General features: G+C 41.6%; 1 protein-coding gene across 1 annotated transcript in view; it reads left to right on the top strand.

Annotated features, from left to right (window-relative positions):
* The first annotated feature begins 3 nt into the window (after positions 1-3).
* The window catches only part of SLC7A10 (solute carrier family 7 member 10), an 82,988-nt gene continuing 61,220 nt past the window's right edge, over positions 4-21,771 (top strand). The window contains exon 1 of the mRNA XM_025216831.1: positions 4-157. Coding sequence (XP_025072616.1) covers positions 4-157 — 154 coding nt within the window. The remainder of the gene's footprint in view (positions 158-21,771) is intronic.

Genomic DNA, 21,771 nt, shown 5'->3' with positions numbered 1-21,771 from the left:
GAGATGGCGGGGGAGGACCAGCCGCAGCCGCAGCCCCAGCCCCTCGGCAAGGGCATCGCCGCCCCCACGCCGCCGCCGGGCCAGGCGGATGCCGGCGCGGACCGGGTCGCGCTGAAGAAGGAGATCGGGCTGGTCAGCGCCTGTGCCATCATCATAGGTAGGACCAAGAGCGGGCAGGGCAGGGCAGGGCAGGGCAGGGCGAGCCGGGCCCGTGTACAGGTGCAGCTCCACGTCCCGCTCCACCCGCCACGCGTGGCCCTAAGGATGCTCATCATAGAGGACAGTCCGGTTTTCTGCTCCTCTGGCCACTCTCGATAGGAGAGCCAATGCCTTTATGGCCCCTGCTTTTCTCAAGAACATTTTTTTCTGGTTTCGTACTAATAGAGGACAGCCGCGCTGCCCTCTACGATGGCCGCAGGCCCCGGTTGAGATTCCCTGGACTCGTCGTGCCCCTGAGTCCCGACATCGGGGTACGCGACGTGTCCCGAGGGCGGCGCGGATCAGCGGGCGAGCTGGCGGGGAGCCCGAGCCTGCTCCGCTCCATAAAGAAAGGTTGCAATGCTAGTAAAGACCCAAAGTGGCAAGCCGGGACGTCCAGCCTTGTCAGCCACACGACTTCAGGAGCACCTTTTGGTATCAAGCCTGACTTTCCAAGTCATCGCTCCCTGACAGTCCAGGTTTGGAAGTGCAATGCTCTCAGAGTTAGCTGCGGTGAAGCTCAGCACATGACCCTAGTGTGGTAGAGATGTCTTCCACCTCCTGAGACAGTGCTGTATGAACCCAGCAGAGCAACTTGAATGTTTTCAGTCCTGATATCCTGGCTGCATTGAAACCCCATTCTGTTTTGTGGTGGAGATTATTTCTCTCCATGCGGGCTAGCTCATACCTGTTTCCAGAGTTTTGCATCTTACCATTGCAGTTAGGAGAGGAAACAGCATGCCTCACAGATTTAGAAAGTGAGCCTGCTCCATAAGCCAAAAGTCCACAGTCCTTTCCACCCTTTTTTATGCATAATGCTGCTAGGCTTGAAAGGAAATCATTCACTTTACCAGGATTCCCCCCGCCACACACATTTTACAAAATTATTAACACCACAGCTAAAAGTTAAATTAGTATTGGGTTAACAACTCCTGGTGAATTATGAACTATCGTTGAAATCAAGCCAGTCTGAACCTCAGCGACTTGCAGCATTTTCTTTGACCCGTCAGTGTGCTGCACACAAGTCATGTTGTAGTGCTAAAGTGTAAAAATATCTTTACTATTTTTCCAGTAGTCGATTATTGTTATATGAATTTTCGATTCATTTATCTCAACTCATTTTAGCAACTTGAGTGGTGTGTATTGAATATTAAAGCACCTACATGATAGGCAGTCATTTGTTTCCTTCGATAAGCATATGTAATCCAAATAGATACTAATGAGATTTACACGCTTATATCAGTACAGAATCCTACAGTATCCTTAGCACGAATCCTGCAAGCTTTAGTCACATAAATTAAAGAGACTGTTCATGATAGGTCTTCAGGACTGGTCTTTTTAAACAGAATCTGTGCAGGGTCTCATTTAATCATCTTCATTCTGGGGTAATTTAATTTAATGGCTTGATTCACTACCTATTTTTATTATGGATTTCAAAATACCTCAAATTCTTAATTCACTTGAAAAGTATGTTTGGATGAAGCCTCTAGTACGAAGGCCAAATTAAAATAAATTTGCAACTTATCTCTCTTTTGGGCAAGATGTAAAAGTTGGGTCCTTACCACCTGTAATTATTAAGGGCCCAGTGGCATTAAAAAGCATTAACATTATTTGTGCAAGAGCTAGGCCATCCGACTTGTACCCTGGCCAGGCTCCAGCCCGAGTAATTCTATTTTACTTAAACTCCTGATACTGTTCTTATTCATGTCCTGCTCTCAACTCTTGTGTAGTGTTGCTATGTTCTGTTCGACTGCTTCTGTGTCTGCCTCACAATCGGTTGCATTTTAGTGGTAGTGAAGTGACTGCTGTAGACCTTATTAAACTTCTTCTGTTGGACTAGATCAGTAGTTCTCAACATTTTGGCCCTGCGGGCCAGAAGAATGGTACAGGGCTGGTCTGCAGGTTGGAGTGGACGCTGTGCACTGGGACTGGGTCCTGCACCACCCTTGCATCTGGACTGGGCCCCAGGACCCTGCACTGCCCTCACTTAGCCCCATGCATCAGGATAAAGGCCCTGTACCACTCTGGTCTAGCCACATGTGCTGTGATCAGGGCTACAGGGCCCTGTACCACCCCCACATACCAGGATCAGGGCTCTCCTCTGCCCAGCCCCATATACCCAGATTGGGGCCCCACATCACCTCTGCTTTGTCCTAGTGCCAGGACTGAGGCTCCAGGACCCCATGCTGCCTCCACTTAGCCCAGTCTGCCAGGATTGGAGCCCATGCTGCCACACATGCCTGTTCTAGCATGCAGGGCAACAGCCTGTAGAGCTCCGTATATACTCATGAGGAGCCCCGCAGGCCGGATGATAGCACCAGGGGCCAAGCACTCTTGGAGTAGGTAGTTAGACCCATCAGTCACCTACACAAAGAAGTAAAAGTTAATGCTTACCCTTTATATCTAGCTCAGATTTTGACCTAGCCACATCAAAGTGTGTGTGTGTGGAGCAGTGTCTCATATTTTCTGCTGTGAGCAAATAGATAATGGAGAAACTGGTTTCTCCCCTTCCCCACATTCTCTAAAAAGTCGAAGTGGAATAGCTATGCAGGTGTATCCACACATGCCTGCCTCTCTTCCAGAGCAAGGGAGGTGGTGGGGGTAATTGTGACTGAGTTATGTCCCATTATTCTGCTCCTGGAAGGGTTACAGCAGCTGTATTACTAACAGCAAAACACGCTGCGAAACAGACCATAAGGCTATAGTGTATACATCACTCGGAACCTTGATAAAGTTCCTTGGGATCTGTCCTGAGCTCTGTCCTGGGAGATGATGGCCTGGTGTGTAAGTGGGAGAGAAAGATAAACCAGGCCCAGGGTTGAGCTTTAGAGGTGCTTAGGGACAGAAACCACATATAAGCATCACCACCCTACTACTGAGTTATTGATAACAGCTACTTTTAGGGCTGAAGCAAATACAGCAGCGAGGACAGAGACGAAGTAATAAAACCATGTCTCACTTTTCATCATACAAATTCCCTTATTGCCAAATACAGCTGTTCAGACATCAAGAGAAAGTCATGTTGAGATGGACTTGGAATTTATGAGTTATTTTCCACAAATAACATAATGATGGGGATATTTCATTGACTTTTTGATTTTGGAGTCTTTAGAGTTCCCTTGGATTATGTTTTCACATTTTCTTTGCAACTATAAGGGCTAGGAACTTACTTCTTAAAATGAAATCTCAGCCTTTCAAATAATCACACAAATCTGGTAGTTTCCTAAAAACCCCAGCTATCACATCTCCCGAGACTCAACAACACTGCAAGAGTTAGCAACACTAGACTGGGTGACTTGGTTAATGGACTATCTCCTCCTCATGCCTTCCCACAAATTGCCATGTGGGCACCCTGAACCTACTGGGTTCCTTGTGTCATGCTGTCTCAGCTTCACCCTCAGCAGGGGAGGAATCTGTACCATACTAGAAAATCATGAAGGCACTGTGCATGCTTAATGTTTTCCCTGACCTCATCAACAAGGTCCCAGTTGGCATTTGGGTTTAGTCACAATGGAAACAGCTCTCAAAAAGCAAAGAAGGTTCCCAGCAAGTTGCAAAGTATTCACAGTTGATGTACAACCCACATGGGCCACAGAGCTCCTGCAAGTTCTGCTGTTGTCATCTTCCAGACAGTTATTTAAATCAGTGTCACTTAACCTTCTGGCCCCATGGTCTGGATGAGTAGCACAGGCTTAGTCCATGCACTGGATCCAGCATGGGGTCAGTGCACCCACCTGACCCAGCACACCAGTTCCAGCTGTGGAGTGACCCTGGGCATCAATGCAATCTAGTACTCAGGGCAACATCATCTGGCCTCCAGAGCTCCCCAAAGCTAAGAACAGACAATTAAAAACCGTGAGGCTGAATCAATTCAGTCTCTGCAAGTTAGTTTAATCTCTGCAGCTTAGACTGAGAAACAACTAGACAGACATTCATTTTTAATTCAGGAAATGCACCCACATACCTGCAGTGGGTCAGTCCAGAATCTGGGGGGCCCTAGAGCATGGCTCTCTGGCATGTAGCAGCATGGGCTGTGTGTTCGTTTCCTCTTCCTGCTGCCCCCCGAGGTCTCTGAGGTTTGCAGTCTAAAATCGTAACAGCAGGCCTCTGCAGGGTTGCTCATCACTTCCTCTTCCTGCTCCCAGGTGCCTCTGGGATTTGTAGTCCACAGTTGCATCCAGCAGTAAGTTTTTAGCAGGGCAGGGCAGCTCTGTTCTGGGGGAAGGAAAGTTTAACCTCCCTCCCTGGCCTAAGACCCCACCTGGGGTTTGCCTGGGAGGCAGGGACTCACCCCAACCTTTCTCTGCTGGAGCAAACAGCACAGCTCAGCCCAGGGCTGCAAAGCATCTGGGATGCTGGGGGACTCTGCTTTAACTTGAACCAGGAAGGGGTCTGGGAAAGAAGTTTCATAAACCAGTTTGACTCAAGTCTAATATTACATTCAGCCAGATTTATCTTAAACCATTTTCAGCCATTTTGAAACTATTTTATATGCACTGAACTTCTGGTCTGTTACACATTTAAACCAGTTTCTGATCACTTTAACTAGTTTATGTGCAACTTCTATCCCTATCCAAAGGGTCCAAAAAGTTTTCAGAAGGGGAGCAGCAATTCATGCTACTACTGCTCTCCCACCACCAAATTTCCAGACCTGAGGGGAGGTCCATGGGCCAGATGACATGACCTTGAAGGTCAGAACTGGCCCATGGGCTGGTGGTTGAACCAAATAAGGTTCAAATAAGTTGAGATGCTAATTGTTATAATTGATAGCAATAAAATGGAGGTAATTGTTCAATGACAGAAAAAGCACTCAGGGGAGTATGAACCTGTCTGCAAAAAACTTATTCTGTGGTGACTGCATCTCTCTAATTGGTACCAGCACAATCCCCTTGTGTGGATGTCCTTCACAGATGTTAAGAGGGGTTGGGGCCGTAATGCTTTTTAAGCCAGTAATGAACAACTGCTAGCAGTCACATGAATCTAGTAGCTAGTGGTTTTAGTCACAGTTATAGTAGTTTCCACAGCACAAGGAAGCCTTATGCCTTCTGCTTTTCCATGGATTCCTGGCATAATATTTGCCAGAAGGGGATATGGGGATTTTAGTGTGCCAAGCCCCTGCATGACTCGTCCCCTTCTTTTCTCTCCCTGTGCATACTCCACCCCAAAGAGCACTCAAGAAGGCTTCTAGGATCAGTGAATAAAAGAGATAACAAATCTTGAATTCTTCCTGTGTAGAACATCACAGCTTCTGCAGGAGGAGTGGGGTGGCTTCTCCTCAGCCACCACAAAATTGATTGTAGCTTCATGGTTCCTGGAAGATGGGAAATGCAGAGGAGAGGATTGAACCCACTCTCTGGACATTGTCTCCCACTCCCTGGACAAGTGCCCTAACCTCTTCCTCCTCCTTCTCCTGTTTTGGCCATGTTTTAAAAGCAAGTGATGTCTCATTATGTAGGGAGCTGACTCCTCTCCATGTGCATTAGGCATGCTCTGACAATACCTACTGAGTCAAAACCTTCAGGATAGGAATGCTTAGTTTCTGGAGCCCTGTTAGGTTTAGACATGAGCAAGGGGCAATTCTGGACATGTGCAGAGGTGCAAATCTAAGCTTCTGTGGGCTGTTAAAGTAGAAAAGGAAGGTTTTTGAAACCTATAAATTTTAGGTGCCAGTCATGCTAGATAACAGCTGAACAGGAGGGGTTTGCATCCCAGCCTTGTACTTGCATAGAATTCAAGTGCCTGTGTTCCACTTTACTCATTTAAATGGTCTGTCAAACCTAGCATTTCTATTACAGTATTAAAAAATATTTGAATTTTTACATTTTGGAAAGCATGTCTTCTCTGTCAGTGCAAGCCCAAAGGAGACTGCGTTCCATTTCGTCATATGTCAACCTCATAGGCATGTGCCAAGATTTTGAATACTAGTTTAACAAATTTCTAACATTTAGAAGATTATTTTTTGCAGCAAATACATCCAAAAACATACAACAGAAATGGTGCTCTGTCTTCTCCCTTCTCTGGTAAACCACCTTCAGTGCCATAAAATGTCAAAATGTAGAGCTGATTTTACTTTGCTGCAGACAATGCAAACCACCATACAAGTAAAAAATAACTACTTGGAATTAAACTTGTAAGTCCAAATCACCACCAAATCGATGCATGTAAACAGTAACAAAGAAACACAAGTTGTAATTTAAGCTCTAAGGTACCGACGTTACATCTTCATCATTTAATTGCAGAAACTGGATAATGGCATTCATCAGTTTTATAAACAGTTACAACCACAGATGTGCACAGCATTCGTTAAAGGAGGGCCCAAGGGCCCAGATATTATTTAAATCATGTAGAAGGCATCTTAACAAGTCTGCAAGTCTATTACACTCACTATATTTTGTCCAGAAAAGATAATTTCTACATCTATTGCATCTAAACCCCAAATAATCCAAGTGACAGAAATGAATTAAGTTTAGCTTTCAGAAAAAATCTAGTAAGTAAAATATGATGATACTTTATTTAAAATGCTGCAGGAGATTAAGATTTGTAGCTAGCTGCAGTTCCCTCAAGAACTTCAGACATTAGATCAGCTGGCCTTTACTACCAGATAGATAAATAGATTCTGCTGCATTTTATTCCTAGCTTTAGTAAAAACAGCTAGAAAGTGATTCCAGAATCCCTTGCTCTGTGTGCAGTTTAAATTTCCTACATATAAGTACTATATATACATCTGTGGCAGTACATACCGATGCCTCAAGCATTGCAGTCCTCCAAATTTCACTGTCATTTTAAAAGCATGTTTTCTGAAGTCTTCTCCATAGTGAGTTAAACACAATAATCCATATTTTAGGACTCCTTAAACAGAAGCTTTCCACACATGGATTTGCTTTGCTTTGCTTCACAACAGAAGCAAACTTACCCAAATGATGGAGAAACCTTTTCCAAAGTAGTAAACACTGGGAATAACTAAAGGTCATTGCAACATCATATTTTTTGAATTACTGACTGACCAAACTCCCAATCCAGCCATCATTTCAATGTTTGATCCTTCTGAAAATGTAGATCATTGCATCATTTTTAAATGCTGGGTTTCTTCAAAATTCTTACAGATTTCAGCAGAATAGGATTTTACCTCTGGAACATATCTTTTCACTCTCCATGTGAGTTGAGACCAGAATATGCTTCAGTCCTTTTTAATATTACCAGTATTAAATATTTAACTAGTAAGTGCTGTAGAACAGAAAATGTAACAGGTAATATTTTTTTCCAAAAATTGTTAAAATAAATTAATATATTATTATTAACTTGCATGCATTACACAGCAAGCCAAACCAAATAGACAGTTTATAAATCCTTATAAATTGGGGGTTTCTGTAGAAAACCTTGCAAATCCTTAATTGTAGTTGATTACAGAACACAGTATGTCTCTCTAGTAGTTCAAACCCAATCATACAGTAATGCAGTAGGTAGAAAGTGTGGTATTTCCAAAGTACTGCAAACAAGATAATGTAAATATGTGAAGAATTATGAAACATAAGCGAACATCTCCCATATGTTATTCCAGCTTGTTTGAAATAAGGTATCTGTAATTGGAAATAAAAATAGCTTTTAAATTTTCATTTTGTTTTCTGAATATTTCTTAGCTTAGGGAATTGAAGGTAGATTGGAGTACTGACGCAGTGAAAGTGATTATACATAAGGATAAAATACCATCATGAAATGCCACCTGGTATATTTGAGAATACTGTAATAAATCCATGGCCTCTCAAAATTCTGTGTTTGTTCCAATGATCATTTGAAACTTCAGTTGCAGCTAAGCGAACTCAGTTTCTCCTCTTTCAAAAATGTAGCCTTCTTCTACCTTGTGAGCTAAAGGAGGATCTCTATTTGTTGTTATCCATTGAATTGATATGTGACCAGTTCTGATTCCATCCTGCAAAGGGCATGCATCCTAGACAAACCATTATGATATCCTGGTCTTTTGTCAGTTCCCTGTACCAGGGGGTTTTACTACTCTACTCTCTGTCCAGCTGCTAAATTGTGTTCTGAGACAGTCTTACAAGTCTCCTATTATTTTTACATGTAAGCAATCACATAGTTTCCATAAGGATGTTAATGTTATTGTGAATGGGAAATTGGCTTTCCATGGGACTCTTTCAAAATATGGCCTGATTTATGTAGGGGTTTGAAAACCTTTGTCCTGTGCTGTCTGAGACCTACTATATCAGTATAACAAATTAATGTACAGAAACTCAAAAGAATTGTTGATCCAATGCATGATACTTTGAGGGTGATATAGAAAGGCCAAAACCCCAGCTTTCCATCCCAATACATTTTCTTCTGTCCTGCCTCATGGGCACCTTTTTCAAAAACTCTTCATGCAAACAAACTACCAGTAGCTTGGAGAGGATTGCCTCACGGGTCACGTCAGGTTGCAGTAGAGAACACCTCGATAGGGTATCCCTATGTAACTTCAGACACTAAATACAAAAACTTTCTGTTCCAATCCAAAGAGAGACCATTTCTTAATGTCTGCAGAGCTGAACACTGTGTTTGGTAGTGGCAACAAATCTTTGTGGCAATTCATCTCTGCTACAGAATTTTGGAAGGAGTTTCTGTAAGAGGATGCTAATTGGTCTCTCTCTGTTTATAACATGGTTACATCCAATGAAAGCAGACCTATTCTGGGTTTCAGATATTAATAACCTCTTGAAGTGCTCAGTTATATTGTAGGATAAGATTTGCCAGTACTCCCTTAGGTTAACTTCATACAGTTTGAAAAGTAATTACTTGTGTTTCAATCTTCTATTAAGTCACTTTTACAATTATTGCACAATTGTTTGAATTCCCACTTGGTATCTTTTTAACAGGTGACCAAGTCTAAAAGTGGTCTTTTTTAACTGAAGTTATTTTATGAGTGTTTTCTGTAGTTGCTTAGATGTATACACTTGAGATTCTTAATCAAAAGAATATTTTCTTTGCAAGCACAGGTGCACCAGTCACATTCTGACAGTTTTTCTCACTGACTTCAATGAGCATTTTACCTACATATCGACTGAGCCAAAGCAAAAGAAGTAAAATCAGGACTCAGGCCAATATAATTTCCACCACAGACCACTATTAAATAAAAAGACATCAGAATTAAGAATTAGAAACTCCAACATAGTTAATGTGACACTAAGTTTCCCTTTCAAAATGTACTGTTCAGTTACACTTACAAAATGCCCATACAACTTTACATGCATATTACATGGGTCGTGTGCAATACAAATTGGGTCTTTGTGTACAAATATGCAGTTAAGCATCTGGTAAACTATTTGTTCATGTAAACAGATTTGCTGCAGAGCAGCATTCACATTTTTGCCGCTATTGCTAATTCTATAAATCAGTTTCTTTATAATATACGTTTAGGAAAACAACAAATGAAACCAGTGTGACACCTAGCTAAAACTTACCTGAACACCATTTTTGTTGTTATTTTTTTCCTGCTAATGATTCCTTAGTTTATCTAGTTATACATCCACCCATAAGTCTGATTGGTTTCAGAGCCTCTTATATGCATGCCAATTCTGTGCATCCATTTCAGAATGATGGTGACCAAACTGGCTGTGCAGTGGCTTGTGGGCAACGTGTGCGTTTTCTTCTGACCCTGGTTGTTTCCAGAACACACATGCTCACATCATGCAAAAATATCACACACACCCTCCTCCACTTTTGAACCCTCCCCTCAAATCATTAACCAACAATCTTATAGGTATTAGTAGTAGAAGGGTCAAAAACTGAATGAGTAAAGTGACCAAAAACCATTCCACTTAGGGTGACATTAATTGGGAAACCTGAGAAAGCATACACCTCTGTTTCCCTTCCTGTTGTATCTACCCATGCTGATGAATACAGAGACACATCTATTCTGCATCTCTGTCCATTTTTCAGCCTTGCATCTGGTCACAAACAGTGCTTTATTTTTAAGTAAAAGAATGGTGTTTTCTTAACTTTGTTCCTACTCTCCCTTGGCAGCCACTGCATGAAAGCTGTGGCTTTACTCCTTAGGTATCATTTCTAGGGCAGTGCTCATGGGAAGGCATCAAGTTATCTGAGATAATTGAACTACATGTAGCCAAGTTGGGAATTTTTCCCTTTGTTTGGCTATTCACAGAAATCTCTGCCTAAAGACTTCCTGTACCTGGCAGCTTTTTCTCCCAGCACAAAACCTGTTTGTTTCCAGACACACCTTAAATCCTAAAGACTGCTTTTTAAAATCAGAACTAGATCTGAGAACCTAAACTGATAATTACTCAAAAGTCTTTTCAGGCAATCATAAAAGGAAAATACCTGGAACTGAGAGTGGCTTTCATATTTCTCTCTCTCATCAGGGAAAAATAGAGATTGTCCAAGAAGAAAAAAATGTACTAATGCCAACTACTTGCTGGAGCCTCTCCCATCCATGTCTTTTACCAACCACCACAAAGGACAAAGAAAACTACACTTGCACCTTCTTTCTACACTTCAGGATGAACATTCACCTGAGCAATAATAAGATTTGTTGTCATGACTCGCAGTAGATTCTGCTTTTGGACTGTGCTTTCAGAGGCATATAAAGTATAAAATGCTAAATTACAAATGATGATTAAATATGGGTAGACAGCGAAATGTTTATTATATACTATTCTTCTTCTTGAATGATCAGTAACCAGAGCCTGTTACTGATTTTTACAAAATATTCTGAAATCCTAAGTCGTAGGTTCAGATTTACAACTACTGAATGTTTATACCCAAATTTACTCCAAAGAACACCTGAAAAGCACCATATTTTTTTGGAGTGACATGGTATGTCCAGTCTAGTGCAGTTCTTCTCTATAGCCAATTGTAAAAGGAATCTGGTGTTCTTGACAGGAGAATTAAAGGTTGTTCTGGGGTGGAAAAAAACTTGGAAGGGTCCACCCAAAGTTTGGTTCATGAGTGAATAACATGTATATACCACCACTCTGCTGAAGAAAATGTAGGGGTAAAGTCTTGCCATAGAAATACTTATGGCTGTACCTCCCTGCACTGATTTATTAGTGTCACTTAAGGTAAATATGGAGGGAATGGGGAATGTGTTTTAATTCCCTAGCAAGCTGAAACATAGCAAAGTTCAAATTAAGCTTGGTAACATGCCAGGGAAGTCCTGCAAGTTCTCTGAGCTAGAAGCTCACCTCTGGGATCTAAAGTGGGTTACACGGAGGGATAAAAAGGGCCCTAATTAGAGATTCCTGGCAGGAAAAAAGGAAAAACAAAACAACTTAACATTACAATTTTCCTAATTGAGTCTCGCAGTACACAGAAAACAATTTTGTTCGTCTGTCCGTGTGCCTTCCTGCCACAGTCAATTTCCATCCAGAACTCGGCATACAGAGTGCCCGATGCACTGTACAAAAAACAAGAACCAGAACGGAGGGGGGAAGGCTTGTTGACATGACCATGTCTTTTCCATACACTTCTCTCAGAGGATAACAGAATACAGTGGGTATTCAGTGTTGATCTTAGTCGTGATCCTTTTAGAGACTCAAAGAGTTGTTTATATGATTGGTGCTACTTAAGGGAAAGTCTGTAGCATGTTTAACACAGCTGTTTCTAGTTTATTAGTTGGCAGGTGTTGCATGCAGAATGACTGATTCCTGTTTTCTTCGATCCTTCCCAACTTGTGAAAACTTGTAGCTGTGCAGAATGTAACCACTAGATAAGACAGCTAAAAGAAGAGGTTTTCTGTTTTCTTAGGTGTGCCCCAAAATCTTGTGGAATGTTCCGTATTTACGTGCCTTGTGCGGATGGTCAGAAATTTGGATACTTTAAAATGGAAGCTATTGTTGGATAGACAAGAAGACAGGTAGCATCCTTTGATAATGTGCTACTACTGGTCTGGCAGTACAGTGCCTGCTTTCAGTACTTCCATAAATCTCCACCCGTGTTCCCTTTTCCTGTGCCTTGCAGCTCATTTCCTTTTTGCATAATGTAGCCTTTTCTGTTGAGAGAGTCTGTCTTCTTTTGTTCTGGCAGCCTCACAACAAGTAGAACTGGTTAGGTTGAGGTTGGCTCTTTTTTTTAGCACCAAACTTTTCATATAAAGTCTCCATTTTTCTTTCTACAAGCTGTCACAACTTCTTTTTTCATCCCAGTGACAATGGCATTAATATCATTGCAGAACATCAGTCAAGGCCAAAATGTCCCAATTTGAACCTATGCTAACAATATTATTGTTTTTACTGGTACTGAAAAAGAAATCCATCAGTCCTGTAAAGGAGGGACATAGCTTCTCTAGGAGCACACCATGAAGCCAAGAATACAAAGTCCAGTGTACACTCTGCTCTACTTCTTATGAAGGGCAAAATACTGAAAATACCTGGATCCTGCTTTCCAGAGAACTCAGGAAAAATAGGTAAATGTGTTCTTTAGCTTGCCCAAGTCTCAACAAAATCCCTTTATTCACTTTTGGCTCACTTTTGAAGTTGTTCTCCTGGCACTAACCTCCATGGGAGCTTTTCCTGTCAGTTTTACAGGACTGAACCTTGAATGTAAGATTAGGTAAGTGGCTATGGCCAAAATTGTTCACATAGCCAAACAAGTTTCAGGCTGGCAGGACATTTACAGTAACAGAGTCAGCACACCTTCTCTTCCTTTTGTCAAAAGCCAAAAACCATGAGCTTGACACACTCAACATTTTATAGACTAGACCTCAAGATACCTCCAATTTTACCAGACCCAGATTTCCTGTGTGACATGCTGTGTTACCCAGTATCAATACTATTTATCTGAAAAACAAATACATTCAGCAGCAGCATTGCATACAGTTGTGTCCTGGCTTGAGTTCCACCAAACTAATGAAGAGAAGAGAAATCTTGTGCCATTCCATCGCATTGCATGTGCTCATTGACATGACCACTACACATCTTAGATACGTTATTCTTGCCCAAGGAAAAACTAACGGGCATGAGGAACTGCAGTGTGGTCAAATCTAAGTCAGAATTGGGGTGCTCACTTTAACACTCTCTTGACAGAAGCAATAGGCCTGTCTCTGCTGCAGGGAAAGATTCCTCTTCAGGGTTAGCATCCAGTGTTCAGATTCCTGAATGTATTTTTTTCAAAAATACCCATAAGCCATGTGCAAGTTATTCCCTCAGTGAGAAGTTCTCCTCAAATCAGAGCAAAACATTTCAGGGCAGATTTTCAAAGACATACCTTGGAATTACCCATATTTTTTTGCATACTGCATGTCCTATAAAACACACACATTGTTTCTGGAAGGCAGAATGTAGAAAAGAGAGTGACGGCCAACTGTGTGACACAGAAGTTGTCCACCTGGAAATACAGACTGTCTAGAAAGTGTGGCATCCCAGGAAACGGCCTGGGTAAGGTACCAACTTTCTGGTGTGGCAGGACAGCAACAGGATTAGGCCCTAGACCCTTGCAAGGAGAGTAGTAAGACAACTTTTGCTCAGTTGTTTTTAAATTAGGTTAGAGTCTAGGAAATAGTAAGACTGTTACTTCTTTACTGTAAATAGTTCTTGATATCAGTTCCTATAAATAATGTAGTTTTCATACTACAGGCCTCATCAAAATAGTACACCACGTGCAGCAAAATAGACCACGTGCAGCAACTCACTTATCCTCACCCAGCTCAGTGGCTCTTCAGCCAAAAGCTACTGCCTCACCAGCAGTTGTGAGAGGGCTAACAACGGATTTCCCCTGCTGTTTGCAGCCCCAGGGAGAAGGGACAGCCATAAGTCACAGTGTCCGCTTGCTCTGTTCTACCCTGCCTCTATTTTAGCAAGGAAAAAAAAGATCAGCTTCCCCGCTTAAGATATGCACCCCAATTTTACAAGGTTGATTTGGGGAGAAAGGGTGCATGTGGTATGCAAGTAAATATAGTAAGCACCCAGCTCTCATGGGATGTCCAGCGGCCTTCTGTGGTTTTGAAAATCTTCCAGTTGCAATTGGTAGAAATCAGAAATGATTCATTATTACTACACACATGATTTTGTAAGTGATTAAAAATGAAATATAAGAGTAACAAAGGTTAATGAGATGGTTAGGTCTGCATTTAGATTAATGGAAAAATTCTTGCATTCATCATCTCTATTATAAGTAGTAATTGATCAGGAGTACCCTGCAATTGGCTTACCTCACTGGTGAGCCTGGAGAGGTAGGAATATGGACTGAATCAAGCAGATGACAAAAGTATCATCTATTTAAACCATTGTGAAAATGAAGGAAGTCAAATTATTTGGAGTGGTAAAGGCAAACCAACAGACTATAGCAATTCTAAAAAAGAAGTGATGAGATGAATTTAGCTTTATTGGCATCCTTTTAGTCAGTTATTTTTAAAATTAGCTTAGAGTCTAGGAAGCGTTGTAGGATCCAGGGCTTCTCTTCATCCACAGCAGGAGCCAACCTTTTTGGCAGGTATGCTACAAATTAGCCCATACCCACACCAAACTCACATGCATAAATGCTGTTACGAATAGACTTAAACATGTGATCCTGATATAGTGACCAGAAGATGACCAGCCCCCAAAGCACCAACAAATGGTACTGACATTGTTTATTATTCTTAGGTGGTTTTAAGCCATCAGGTTACAGTTTAAAGTCATGTAGTTGCAAAGGCGATGAAAACATTAACGGGATCAGTCACACTGAATAACTGGCAGAGCAGCGCAACACTAAAGGTGAAACAAAATTTTAGACAGATAATAAAGCAGCAGCCTCAGTAGATGAAATAATCATCATTGTGGGAGCCCTTCAGAAGTTAAGGAAAGGACTAAGTTCCTAAATAAGGTAAATATTGAGATTTGAAAATAAGACAGAAATAGAAAAATACAAATAAGGGAATCAAAAATTCTCTTTTCCATCTGTCCTGGAGGGATATTTCATTGTTTTGTATTGTAAACTTACTTCACCAACTTCTAGGAAAGCAAAACTCTACAAAGAGGCAGCAGTCAAGCAAAACTAAGTCCAAGTCATCAGCTCTCTTCCTTAGTCTAAAATGATCTGGAAATGTAGGTTCACTATGGAAAATTTCTATCACTAATGATCTCATGTTGCTACCAACCCTGTATGCTAGTTATCCAGTTTAATGAAAATATACATTTTTTCAGATCTGTTTTTTGTACTGTTAGCTTCTAGAGACAGATATTTCACTATGTCATGGTCACAGGTAGAGCCGCACTTTACGTCCCTTGGGCGTGTCCCGATGAGCGTGCACCTGTGGTTTGTGATTCCTCAAAGCAGTTTGAGGCACCGCAAACAACACGTGGTGTACGTGCACTCATTCACTGTACTGCTGATTTGCAGTGTGGTGGTTTTTTTGGTTTTTTGAAAGTGAGAGATCCCAATGTCAATCCCAGCCCGCCCCCCCCGCCCCTCAACATACAAAAATACCCACTGCTGAAAAAAGTGACACAGTGGTGCATATGGCCTCTAGAAAGGGAGGGTGGCCAGCTGGAGCCATGCTCTGGCTTCTGGCCAGGCTCCAAGCAGCCAGCTTGGTACTGCTACTGTCCTGAGAGGCCCCCAGGACCCCAGGTAAGGCTGCTAAGGCCAACACAGGTGCTGGCCCCAGCCTCCCCTACCCCACCCAGGTCACTTTGCTATGTGACAGAGTACATGTGCAGCAGCCACTGCTATTTGTCCCATGGGAAACGTGCACCCCTGCACTCGTGCGCTCATTGGGATGCACCCCTTTTGTCCATCCTAAATGTGCCTTTCAGATTACAGGTCTGGCTTCCTTCACCCCTCTCAATTTGGACTTATGCAATTCAACCATTATGGGATGGATCTCCTGCGGGCAGCTCCTTCCCCCTCCTTGCTTCCCAACTAGGCTAACATGGCTGTCTCAACTGTTTGGCATTTAAGCCCTTTTCCTTGGTGAGCCTATGAGAGCTATTGATTCAATGACACAAAGAAATTGTCAATAAAGCATTATTTATTCACCCAAGGTGCACAGCCTGTAAAGCAAAGTCTTAAAAACAATAAAGGCTTATACGTGCAAGCTTTGGCAAAGTTGCATCTCTGGTCTGGGAGAAGCAGCTTGCCCTGTTGCCGTGTGCTCTAATAGACCCTCTCTGTGTCAGACTCCCCAGTCCTCACCCCAGGAGCAACTGACACTCCCCTTCTTCACTATGCCAGCATCTTTAAGGTTTAGCATTCCCTCTGATGCTAGACTCAGGCACAGGAAGAATAAACTTTGCCAGCCTGGTTGGAACCAAGCAGGGACATTCCCAATTCAATAGCTTCCCCCACCGTTTTTCCCTAAGAAGCTTTATCTCCGTCACTGTAATGCACTCTCTCTGCTTTCCTCTTAACAGCCCATTGTGATCTAACTCCAGGAAGTCACACTGGGTCTGGGTAATATCCAACAGGGTAACTGAGAGGTTGCACATAGAAGTTGCTCCTTCACGAAACACTGTACTGAGTAGGGAAAAAAAAATTGAGGTAGGGTTTTGTTTTTCTGCTTGTTTTTTGTTTGTTTTAATTTAGAGGTAGCGACTAAATTTAGCTTTAATGTAAGCAACTGCAACTCCTATTGATCTCACTAGAAGTTTTGCCAGCTCCTGAATTTGGTTAATAGTCTCTGCTTCAAAAGACACAAATTCTACACAATGCCAGTGCAAAGAAATCGAGTGAGAATGTGTTGGCTAAATCAAGTCCTCAGGAAATTCAAGACTGATAAAAAATGGAGTTATACAACTGGCAAATTGGTCCCTTTTTAATGTAAGCTTTCATATAATTCTAACATCATTGAAAAATAAGCCTTTCTGGCTTTTGAAAATATAGTTCATGGATTTTAAACTTCCATTTGGTACTTAAATTCTTTTGTTTTTTAAATATTACATATCAATATTAGCTTTCAAAATAATGGTATAAACTTCAGCATTAGAAAGCATAGAAGGCACTTGAACAAATAGGTCAATAATCTAGATGAGTAATAATCTTTCTGCTGAAAAGAACAATAGTCCTTTTATCACTTACGTGAAATAGCATAATCTAGATCAGGCCAAACAGTTTAATGAACCACCAAAACTATGTTTAAGTAACATAAGGATCATATTTAAACTCACAAGAGTTAGTAAACTGATGAGACTTCCTCTTCTATGCACCATGATGGTTCATAGTATCGAAACACTTAATACTTCGACATCAGTGGTGATATCTATTAAATGGCTAGTCTTAATAAGAACTCTAATTAACTATATTATAGGAAAAGTCAAGTCTAGCAAAGATATGTTATTACTGATGCATTTTCTCCGAGGCAAATATGTCTCATCCTGTGCGAGGATGGCAAAAAGTTGGCCCCTTTTTCTATATTCAATGGTTGGTGTGCTTGTAAGTTAGGTTTCAAAATTTCTATTCTTCCTAGGATTTATGGGTAGAGCTTTCAGAAGTAATGGGCAATTTGTTTTACAAAGGGGAACCACACTAGGCTAGATGGCCTTTTTCAGAACGTAAAATATATTGCATTTTTTTGCTGTTATTTGGTCTCACTGTTATGTATTTTTGAGAAACAAATCTCAACATTTTTTAGTATTTAAAAGATTGGAATCAGTCATACGTAATGCACTTTTTAAAGAGTGCTATGTATACGTTATATTTTCACACTTCACGTACATACATTACATTTTCACATTTCATTGCATGTTACATTACACTCATTCGCTATCATGATTTTATAATAAAAATTTAAATGTGCATTATTATTTGTTTAGAATTTAGTGACACATAGAGGGATGGCTGTCTGTTTCACTAGGCAACTATTCCTTTCTCTTACAACATGGATACAGGTAATCATACTTGACTTCTGTTTGTGCCTTCTCATACACATTAATGACTAGACTTTTCTACTTGTATCAAGCCAGTGAAGCAGGCTAGCTACAAGTCTGTTTATCCGCCCATTGTGATATACAGTGTAATCCACTCACATAATGAGAAGGCTGCTACTCTGGAGACGGATCCTGAAGTGATGGATTCCCCACTGGGTTCCAGGTGACCATTTTTCCCTTCCATGGTTCCTATCTTGGAGTCCAAAAATCAACTTGTCCTTCTCTGAGGCAGCCTCTACCAGCTGTCCACTAAGCATCTTTCCTTTCTAAGGTGTGATCACGGTCACAGGCGAGTTAGGTTGCACTGTCACTGCACCCATTCTGTACCTCCTTCTTGGCAGACTTTCCAAGTATCGACCCACTGTTATAAATAACATACATGTGTCTTCAGGTCCTGGACTTCAGCCAAGCAGTCCAGGCCATTAAACACTAAATGAAGATGGATGGTGATATCCCTGAGGAAAAGTGCTCTTGTTAAAACTTCACATCAAAATCCACCAGTAGACCAAGAATAGCAGCCTTCATGGTTCATAATCTGTAGGCACATCTTTTTTTGTATCCCTTTATACCACTCGCACATCTCCTGTCAAAGAAGGAGTCTTAATTTATAGCCTGGAAACCATTCCCATACTAAGTTGTAGCAGTTGCCTGTTCAAAGTAACCAGATAAATCTTTGGGTCATCTGAAACTGGGGAGAGCGGGAAATTACTGGCTGTGCAATCTGTTTAATAAAGCTTTGAAGCAGAGGCACTTGTGGCTTTTGCTTACCTGACTTCACCTACACTTGTTGGAGTGAAGCAGGCTCATACTCATTACCGTAGAGGGTAGACTGTATTTGTACACCCTTAGCTAGCATATGTATAGGAGTAGTCTGAGATTACTGTTTGTTGCACTAATCATTTCAGAACCACTTTCATTTTCTTCCTTTATGCAAAGAATGTACATAAATCTCATTGCATATGCTAAATGCAGACAGACACAAAAGAGCACAGAGATCCTGACTGAGGGACAGGACTTGCAACCTTTTTGAGATTTGGTTTTACTGAAACTTCACTGCAACATAAACTTCAACCAAAACCTTCTCCTGAGATTAGCTGTTCTTGGCATCTCTACTTCCCTGTGATCCAAACAGCATGCATGTATGCCATTAATATCCTAGTTAGAAATGGCTGAGCCTAGTTGCTAGCATAACTCAGCAGTTACTACTCTGAATCTTAGAGTGCAAACAGACTTTTCCCTTGTGCTACCGTAAACATGAATATGGTGGCACAAGTTGCACACAACAGACATCCTAGCCCCTGGTCGCACTCCAAGTGCCAAAACTTTTGTTGGGACAAAAGGTAGGCAGAGTTTGTAACACCTTAAATAGGAGGATGTCCATTTACTTATTGCAAGTCATGGGAATACCCCTTCAGGGAATTCTTGTGGCACTTTTACTGGTATAAGTGCTGGGAAACTGGTCTATACCTGTAACCAAGCAGAAGTTTGGCACACATAGACTGCGTCTCCTGTTAGCTACCAACTACACTGCTTACAGAGAACTATGCAATTTAAATCAATTCCGCCCTGGGCTTTTTGAATGTCTCTACCTAGCCAGAGTCACTGCAGAGCTGCAGCAGTAGATAATTACATTCTAAAGATGAGTGTCTATGAATTGGAACAATCATTTTCAAACTGGGGTAAGCATACCCCCAGGGGTACGTGCCTACTTATAATAGTGGAGCAGTGGAGCTTCTGATTGGTCCACATATGGTGAGTAATGGCGTTGCTGCGCATTGACATCTATGTTGACACTTTTCCTCAGAAATGAACATGCAGAGACTCATCAGGTACAGGAGCTATGAGCAGCAATATTTTTGCAAGTAAAGGGATACACAACCAAAAAAGTTTGAAAACCACTGTATTAAAAGGATACGGTTTATGTGGATCAAAAGGGGACAGCCTACTGAGTTGTAGAGATATAGGAACAGTTAATTTTTTCAACCCCACAGAGAAATATATTTACATGAAGTGTATTCAGTTTTATATTGAGCTCTTTGCCAAAATCAACTGTACAGAAGCTGTACTTTACCTCCAGTGCTGCAAAGGGAATCTTTCAGAATCCAGTTCTGAGAAACAAATGTGTAAGTGGACTCTATTCAGTGATAAGGGAGTTGCTATGCTTTTTCTTTTTGATGCATAAAATAGGGTGGCTTATTTTAAGACACTTTAAAGAACCACAGTAGGTGCTGGTTTTGACCCTCTATATCACAGGTCACCAGCCAGTGGATCTCAATCCACTGGTAGATCTCGGAAACCCTTGGAGTCGATGCGAGGCTGGGGTGGGGGGGCAGAGTGCCGGCGTGCGTGCATGCGTGTGCTCCAGCCCAGCAGGTCAGTCCATGGGGGAGGGAAGGGGCAGGGACTAGATCGAGGCCCCCATGGTGAGGGACAGTGCTGCAGAGGCAGGAGCAGGTGTAAGTTGAGTGGTGCCCTAGCCAGCGGGGAGGACTTACCTGCTGGGGAGGAACGCCCCCAAATAATTTTTTCTCCCTCTGCCTCGATCTGCCCCCCACTTCCCTCCTCACAGATTTAGCTGCTGGCTGGGGTGGGGCAGGGGAGGTGGTAGCGGTGCATGGTAGATCTTGGATTGCTTTTAAATGACAAAGGTGATCTCCTACTTAAAAAGGTTGGAGGGCACTGCTCTACATGTAGGGTATAAACAGATCTTTGTCATCTTTTTTGGATTCACAATCCTAAACATCTACTAATAAAATTCAGTCTGTACCTGGCTTCTGTGGACAGCTTGTACTCCACAACTCCCCTACTTCTGTGTCCCAAATGACCATGGGTGAAATCCTGGCTGTATTAAAGTCAAAGTATTTTTTGACTGGATAAGTCCTGAGGAATCTCTGAAGAGTCAACAAAGGCTTTACTGTTTGAGGTTATGCATTTGTATACTGCAGAGTTAATTAGTTTCCACTTAAAGCCCAAGTGATCAAGTTTTGTTAGGGAGAAACAAGGAATTACTCCCTCTCTCTGCATGCATCTCTAGACTTCTTTTATACCTGTCTAAATATCTCCAAGGTACCTGTTTTAGTCTTTGAGCCCTTAGTGGAAAGCTTTTAAAAGAATATTCCTTGACTATTTTTTATTCCTACTTCTAGCAGCTCTTCCTTCAAGTTCCTATCTATCGAAATTTTGTTTTATTTGGATAGTTAAATGGCTTTATGGGTTACAGGCAGACCTGGGCTTACAACGTTTCTAGTTACAATGTTTCGCACTTACAGTGTTTATAAATTGACACCCTGTTTCAACTTTATGACATCAGTTTCAACTTTACAACGCTTGATCTGATGCCACACCATGCCAGCATTTGTTGCATCGCCCATCTCCCTGGAGAACATCTGTCCAAACTTTCTTGGACATTTTCTTTAAGAAAGCAGACAAGACTCCAGAAAAACCTGCAGCTGAGACTCCTGAAAAGACTCCAGCCAACAACCCTTCAAAAAGTCCAGCCGAGAGCCCTTCAAAAAGTCCAGCAAAGTCACCTCAAAGAAGTCCTTCCAAATAAATATGATTGCTATTTACAATATAAATATCTGAATATATATTTATTCATATATATTGAATATACTATATATGAATACTATATATTACTCATTTATAATGGATTGAGTACAAAATTCTGGGTTATTTTTTGGTGAAAATAGGGTATCGGACCTTGGTTCAGGAACCAATCCCCCAT

Source organism: Alligator sinensis, unplaced genomic scaffold (assembly GCF_000455745.1).
Source record: "Alligator sinensis unplaced genomic scaffold, ASM45574v1 scaffold170_1, whole genome shotgun sequence".
Classification (NCBI taxonomy): Eukaryota; Metazoa; Chordata; order Crocodylia; family Alligatoridae; genus Alligator; species Alligator sinensis.
The sequence above is the reverse complement of the archived record's forward strand: the minus strand, read 5'-3'. Positions and strand labels throughout refer to the sequence as shown.